Source organism: Rhinopithecus roxellana, chromosome 11 (assembly GCF_007565055.1).
Source record: "Rhinopithecus roxellana isolate Shanxi Qingling chromosome 11, ASM756505v1, whole genome shotgun sequence".
In the NCBI taxonomy this organism is placed as follows: Eukaryota; Metazoa; Chordata; class Mammalia; order Primates; family Cercopithecidae; genus Rhinopithecus; species Rhinopithecus roxellana.
This window is the reverse complement of record NC_044559.1, coordinates 106,985,168-106,992,375: the sequence shown is the minus strand read 5'-3', so window position 1 is coordinate 106,992,375 and position 7,208 is coordinate 106,985,168. Positions and strand designations below refer to the sequence as shown.

At 45.0% G+C, this 7,208-nt stretch overlaps 1 protein-coding gene across 2 annotated transcripts; it reads left to right on the top strand.

Annotated features, from left to right (window-relative positions):
• Positions 1–3,509: 3,509 nt before the first annotated feature.
• LOC104676589 (amyloid beta A4 precursor protein-binding family B member 1-interacting protein-like) lies at positions 3,510–6,556 on the top strand. 2 transcript variants are annotated; one of them, XR_004060083.1, is made up of 3 exons: positions 3,510–3,616; positions 5,046–5,160; positions 6,165–6,549. XR_004060083.1 is itself a non-coding variant. In XM_030941068.1 (3 exons), the coding sequence occupies exons 2-3, from the start codon at positions 5,127–5,129 to the stop codon at positions 6,502–6,504; spliced, it is 387 nt and encodes a 128-aa protein (XP_030796928.1). In that variant the 5' UTR covers positions 3,510–3,616; positions 5,046–5,126; the 3' UTR covers positions 6,505–6,556. The 2 variants fall into 2 exon arrangements, 1 of the variants encoding a protein (XP_030796928.1); XM_030941068.1 differs by having other exon boundaries at positions 5,046–5,173; positions 6,165–6,556.
• The last annotated feature ends 652 nt before the right edge of the window (positions 6,557–7,208 follow it).

The window sequence follows — 7,208 nt, the reverse complement described above, 5'->3', positions numbered from 1 at the left end:
AGGCTTCGATAAGGTAAGTGTGTAAAGCTCTGGACAGAATGCCTACAATTTTCTAAATGTTCAATACATAGAGAAGGATTATTTTTCTCTCATTTAATTTTTAGAGCAAGTTTATAATTGGTGTTACTCACATTTTTGAGATAATCACACCAAGGATCACAAAGATTAAATGAGTCACCATAGTCACAAAGCAGTTCATAATGCATTTACTGTGTAATTACCAGTTAAAAGTAGCAACGATGATCACATTTAAATTCTTGTATGATGTGGTGCTTTTCTCTTACATAAACCTCTTTGTTTGTTGAAGCCATAGAGTCTAAGTTGCTGCATCAAAATGATCACTAGAAAACTGTGATATACTTAGTGTATAAATTTTAGAAAATGTTTTCTATTACTCATATTAATTTGATTGAATATGTGTATTTTCAAAAATGTAAATGGAATATATGTGGATTGAATATATATGTGTATATATACATCTATATGAAATATGATTTGACATTATAGTGTAGGCTTAGCTTATGGGAATGTATTTTTCTGAATGCAGCTGCAGAAATCTGTCATTTTTCTGGTTTGTAAAAATCCCAGAGGTTTTGGGGTAAAGGTGATTCTATGAATCCCAGACACTGCATGAGGCAGATTTGGTTTCAGTGCTTTTAGCATCGTTCATTGTAAGGGATGATCCCTAGGAACTTCTTCACAGTGAGCAACATGAAAGCGGCCAACAGCCAGCAATGAATGAAAGGTGGGGCGGGGCCGTTGGCAGGGCGAGGCCTTGTGAGTCATGTGCCTGTGCTCTCAAGTTCCAAGTTTGTAGGGATGCATGCAGGGGATTCTGGACCTGATGGTTTCCTCTGAACCAAGATGCCTTCTGGTTGGCAGGGCAACTGGCCTTCACTTGGTGGCCTTCAGTGGGTGCCCTCATTGGTTGCCTTCGGTTAGTGCCCTCAGTTGGTTCCCTCAGTTGTTTCTCTTCAGTTGGTGGTGCTCAGTTGGTGGTCTGCAGTTGTTGGGCAGTGGTGGAAGGAGGATGAATCAGTTTGTGCTGTCTCCTCCCCCTGTCACAGCTCTCAGACTTGTTGCATCCAGGCCCTTCTAAAATAAACTGGACAGGTTGGCAGGTTTTTTTAGCAGACAAGTCAGCTCAGTGTATGGGGGTGATATGGGGTGCGGGTTGCTAGCACAATGCCACCCCATGGCCCAGGACTGCCCGTGCCAGCACTGCTTTTGCCAGGAAGAGGTGATAGGTGTTGAGCTCTGCAGACTTGGGGGCAAGCGAAGGCCCAAGCTGCCTGAGAAGAGCACAAGTGCCCCATGGGGTCCACACTGAACTGTCACATATGCACCAAAGCCAACCCCAATCAGGGCTGGTACAAGAGTTCTGCAGAGCCAACCTGTGGCTCTGACGTCTACCAGCGTACAGACAGCAAAGACGCAGGACGTGATACACAGGAGCAGAAGTGCCTGGAACACCCTGTCCCCCAATGCCAGCCACAAGCGGGGCCAGCTCAGGGTGCGGCGGGTGAAGCCGTCCTGCAGCTCTGGGATCCACGAGGTAGAGGTGGCAGCTGCACCAACTCCACTGCTTTGGAGCCTGCCCAGTCAAATTTGGGAGCCAGCGAGGGTCCTGACCTCAGCACATTGGCCACCAGAAGACACCCAAAGGTAGGGAGGTGGCAGATACTGCTTAAGTTCAGGAGCTCCTCTGGCCGTTGCTGACCCAAGGTTCCCCCAGAGGCATCCACAGCCTGGGGCTCCTTCCTCTGGCCCGGCGTTTGCTTTCCTATGCCCAGACCCCAAGCAGGAGGACTGGCTCTGCCTCGAGTCCTCACCCCTTCTTCTTTCCCTGCTGCTTCCAGCCGGTTTCTTACTTTCCTCCTGCCTACCCCAATGCTCAGTTCTGTTTCCTCTTCTTCTTCCCCCAGGCTGGCTGAAAACTAACTTTCAAAATACAAAACACGTGCTACACATTTCATTGTTGTAGACGAAATGTCTGACAGCTTTTCTATTTAAACTCTGGTTGTTCTCTTCATTTCTTTAAATCTTAGAATAATTAAGTCTCATGATAGATGTGCCTTTTGTAACTTGAAAGTATGACACTCAATTTTCACCATTAAAAAGTTTAATTTTTCTTCTCATAAATTTTTGGCAAACAGGTAGTATTTAGTTACCTGAGTAACTCCTTTAGTGGTGATTTGTGAGATTTTGGTGCACCAATCACCCAAGCAGTACACACGGAATCCAATTTGTAGTCTCTTATCTTTCTCCCCCTTCCCACCATTTTTCCCTGAGTATCATTTGTTTTCTTTCATTTGTTTGTTTGTTTTTTTTGTTTTGTTTTGTTTTTTTGAGACTGAGTCTCATTCTGTCACCCAGGCTGAGACTGGCGTGGGCTGGGCTGCAATTCACTTGCAGGAGAAACAGCCCGGGTGTGGAGAGGTGGCCATCCTTGGCGGGATCCTGTCTAAGGAGCTGAGAAATCAACGTAGAGCTTCTTCTGTCTGATTCTCTAACAACTGCAGACTTTCCATGAGTCAAGCTTTGTGTCAAAAGGACAAATTAAAAGGCAAGAAAATAAAATCATAATACCAGGACTTTTGGGGGAAAAACAACTAACAAAAACAAAAACCCACATCTAATTCCAGGTTAGTTCAGGGACCCATACATTTTGCCCAAATCTCTGTCTATTGTTTCTGTGTCCAATGTACTCTTTGTTGTTGTGGTTGTTTATCTGTTTTTTTTGTTGTTGTTGTTGTTGTTGTTGTTGAGACTGAGTCTCGCCCTGTCGCTAGGCTGGAGAGCAGTGGTGTGATCTCAGTTCACTGCAAGCTCCGCCTCCCGGGTTCAAGCGATACTCCTGCCTCAGCCTCCTGAGTAGCTGGAACTACAGACGTGCGCCACCAGGCCCAGTTAATTTTTGTATTATTAGTAGAGACGGGGTTCCCCATGTTGGCCATGATGGTCCCAATCTCTTGACCTCATGATCTGCCCGCCTCGGCCTCCCGAAGTGCCTCACAGGCGTGAGCCACCGCGCCCAGCCCAATATACTCTTTGTTGAGGACAATGTTTGAAAGTTGTTCCTGTACTCAGCACAGTATAAAACTAGATAAATACATTTTAGGGAAATCAACAATAGAATTTTTTTGAAAGGAAATTGGTTTTCAAGGTTTATTCTGTAAAACATACTATTCCTCTCCACGATCCCAGTTAATCCAGACCCTCTTCGGTGGGCTTTATCAAATACCGCACTCACCTTCCTGAACCTTTTGCTGAATCTCATATAAAGTTTTGTCACAGAACCTCAGATTTTTCGTAAGGTTTTGTGTACCATGCCATGCCTGTGAATTGCTCTCTTTGCTTTGTTTTTATTTTTATTGTTTGTATGAAGTAGCTGGCAAGTGTCTTTCTTTGCTTTAGAGATGTAAACTGCTTTTATTTTCAGATTAACTTTCAAGAATGTTGAAAATGCTTTGCTCACTCTTCTTTTCTCGCTTCCTCCCTCTCAGGACCTATAAAAGGCATCGCCCAGCCCAATGGATAGATGCCCCGGGCTGCACATTCTGTCAGTGCTGTTCTCCAAGAGGCCGAGACACACACACATGCTGAAACATCCAAGGTAAAACCAGCAAGCAGCTGCATACGTTCCACACAGCCGTCCCCCAAAGACCATGTTCTCAACCATTCGCATTGTTCCAATCACTGCTCTTTCAAAAAGAGAAAACAGGCTGGATACGGTGGCTCACGCCTGTAATCCCAGTACTTTGGGAGGCTGAAGCAGGTGAATTGCTTGAGCCCTGGAGTTCCATACCAACCTGGATGACAGAACAAGGGCTCATCTCTACTAGAAATCAAAAAATTAGCCAGGCATGGTGGCATGCACCTGTGGTCCTAGCTACTTGGGTGGCTGAGGTGTTTGAATTGCTTGAGCCCAGGATTTCAAGGCTGCAGGGAGCTGTGATCACACCACTGCACTCCAGCCTGTATGATAGATAAAGACCTTGTGATAAAAAACGAAAAACAGAAAAAAAAGGGTTGCATTGACTATTTTCTCCATTAATGTCCTACATACATCCCCAGGGTGATGGAGAAGAAAATACATTATAAAATAATAGCCAATAGGTATGACATCCTCCACAACATTTTTTCAACTGATTAGATCAATAAGGATTCACTTAAATCTACTTTAAAATCATAGCTAAAATTATGATTTAGTTACTAATCTAGTTCAAAACCTCTCAGTTGACTGTATAAATTCTGTTGAATATTTCTCATGTGTGAGTCAAAACAACCTTAAATAACTGTGACAACAGCATGTCACCCAGCTAGGACAGGCAGGGTGCTTCACTTTAGCAATTTTTCACTTCTTTCACCCCTTCATTTTGTCCATCAGCCAGTCATGAAAACAACTAAATCTTGGTATTTATTGAACTTCTTATAATTTTGACAACCACTGCAGGCCTGTAAAAGTTCTATTTCTTTAATGTTCTCATTATCTTCTCAAGCCTGCACTTCTCATGCAATGCGCTTTCAGCTATTATTATTTTCATTATTTCTATAATGTCAATCGAAGGAAAGTATTTAAAAATACTGAAAAAAATAAAAGAATCCCAGAATAGAAACCACTTAACTATATGTGAGCATCAATACCCAAGCTGCCTGTTCAGAAATTTTTTAAAAAGGAAAAAGTACATCACCAGTTAATTAGCTTATCATGATAAGTAAATAAACTAAATAAAATAGAAACTAAATTGGAAGGCACTTTGTTAGAAAAAAAAAAAAACTTCCAAATTTAATCTTCAGTGGTAAGCGGCTATTAAGCAGAGGAAGAAAAAAACTGGAACCCTGATGAAATGTAAATTGGAATGATAATTATCACTAAAACAGAGGGATTCAATCCAGCTGCCTGGGGATGTTTCATTATATAAATACAAATTATTATTATCTATGCCAGTATTGGCAGAGGAAGGGCTATGCCTCTATTAGACTTTAGCCGAATTTGGTGTTCTGGTTTCTACCAATAGCGCACTGGTGATTTTTCTTTTCAGAACTCATATGTATCTCATTTGATCTCATCACAACCTGAGACATAGGTCATAATAGAGACTACGGGGCTCATTTTCTACCTGATGAACCAGTCAACTTTCATGCAGTTGAGAAAAGGTAAACTGTCCAGGTGAGGTGACTCACACCTGTAATCCGAGCATTTTGGGAGGCCGAGGTGGGCAGATCACTCAAACCCAGGAGTTGGAGACCAGCCTGAGCAACATGGCAAAAAACCATCCTACAAAAAAATACAAAAATTAGCTGGACATGGTAACACATGCTTGTCATCACAGCTACTCAGGAGGCTGAGGCATGAGGACCACTGAGCCCTAGAGGCAGAGGTTGCAGTGAGTCGAGGTTGCAGTAAGTCGAGTTTGCGCCACTGCACTCCAGTCTGGGTGACACAGCGAGATCCTGTCCCAAAAAATAAATAAATAAATAATAAAAATTTAAAAACCAGGCACGGTGGCTCATGCCTGTAATCCCAGCACTTTGGGAGGCAGAGGCAGGCAGATCATGAGGTCAGGAGTTCGAGACCAGCCTGACCAACATGGTGAAACCCCATCTCCACTAAAAATACAAAACTTAGCTGGACGTGGTGGCCAGCGCCTGTAGTCCCAGCTACTAGGGAGGCTGAGGCAGGAAAATCGCTTAAACTCAGGAGGCTGAGGTTGCAGTGAGCCAAGATGGCACCACTGCACTCCAGCCTGGGCGACAGAACAAGACTTTGTCTCAATAATAATGATAGTAGTAATAATAATAATGATAATAATGGCCATTGAGAGTCATGTCCCTATTCCAGAGCAAAGATGAGCTCATGAACAACCAGGAGTCTCAGTGACTGAGGGACGGGGGCCCCCCGGGGGGACAGACAGAGACTCACATATCTGTGGCATGGTCTTGTCCACTGAGGCTGTTTTGTCAAGAATAAAGAATGCTACTCAGGAGACTGAGGCAGGAGGATCGCTTGAGCTCAGGAGATCAAGGCTGCAGTGAGCCTAGATCGCTCCATTGCACTCAACCTGGGTGACAGAGTGAGACCCTGTCTCCATTAATTAATCACAATAAATTTAAATTTCAAAAATTTTAAAATAATGAATGCTGCTGTCCCTTGGTTTCAGGATAAGAAGCCAGCCCTCAGGAACAACCAGGAGCCAGGAGTACCCCGGCCCCGCAGGGCCCCAAGTCCAGCCTGCTCCACCCCGTCCGGTGCAGAGGTCCTGGGACACCAGGGGCAGCCCCGCCATGCCCCGCAAAGCCAAGAGCACAGGCAGCGGTGGCTTCCTTGCTCTGCCCGACGACTTCCTGCCGCCGCAGCCACCGCCACCGCCCCTGGACGACCCAGAGCTCCCGCTGCCGCCCCCGGACTTCGTGCCCCCTCCTGCCGCGGTCGTCAAGAGGCCTCCTGTGCCCCACCCCACCAACAGGCACGAGGCATCAATGTTCACAAGCAGCAAATGAATAAAATAAATGAATCTAAGTTAAACGTTCTTCCTACAGTATTTTGTAAGGATTACTGGGTCAATCTTGAGGTCAACACTATAATTAAAAATAGCTTTCACCATCCCATGCCTTCTTAAGTCTTGGTGACCTTGGATTTTCATCTCTACCTCTGCGACCTTCAAAATTTTCAGGAAAATCGCGAGAGGAAAACGGGAAAACATGGCAAGCTGAGCCTGTTCCCTTGCTCTGAGATTTCCGTCGCTTGATTGCTTGAAGCCCTGGACACAGGCTGTTTTGCTTTTGCCTTTGTTGTTGTTGTTGTTGTTGTTGTTGTTGTTGTTGTTGTCTTTTTTGTTTTGGAGTCTCACTCTGTCGCCCAGGCTGGAGGGCAGTGGCGCGATTTCAGCTCACTGCAAGCTCCGCCTCCCGGGTTCACGCCATTCTCCTGCCTCAGCCTCCTGAGTGGCTGGGACTACAGACGCACACCACCACCCCCGGCGAATTTTTTGTATTTTTAGTAGAGACGGGGTTTCACCGTGTTAGCCAGGATGATCTCCATCTCCTGACCTCGTGATCCGCCCACCTCGGCCTCCCAAAGTGCTGGGATTACAGGCGTGAGCCACCGCGCCCGGCCTGGTTTTGCTTTTTTAATGCTTGAATAACAGTAATTTACAAAATAGTTATTCAGATAGTTTTTGAATTCTCTACTATTACAATGCTGT

Excerpts from the sequence above, each read along its gene's own strand:
- LOC104676589 (XM_030941068.1), top strand. The coding sequence starts at position 5,127 with ATGAACCAGTCAACTTTCATGCAGTTGAGAAAAGGTAAACTGTCCAG. Across the intron at positions 5,174-6,164 it reads AGAAAAGGTAAACTGTCCAG|GATAAGAAGCCAGCCCTCAG; the intron begins GTGAGGTGACTC and ends CCTTGGTTTCAG.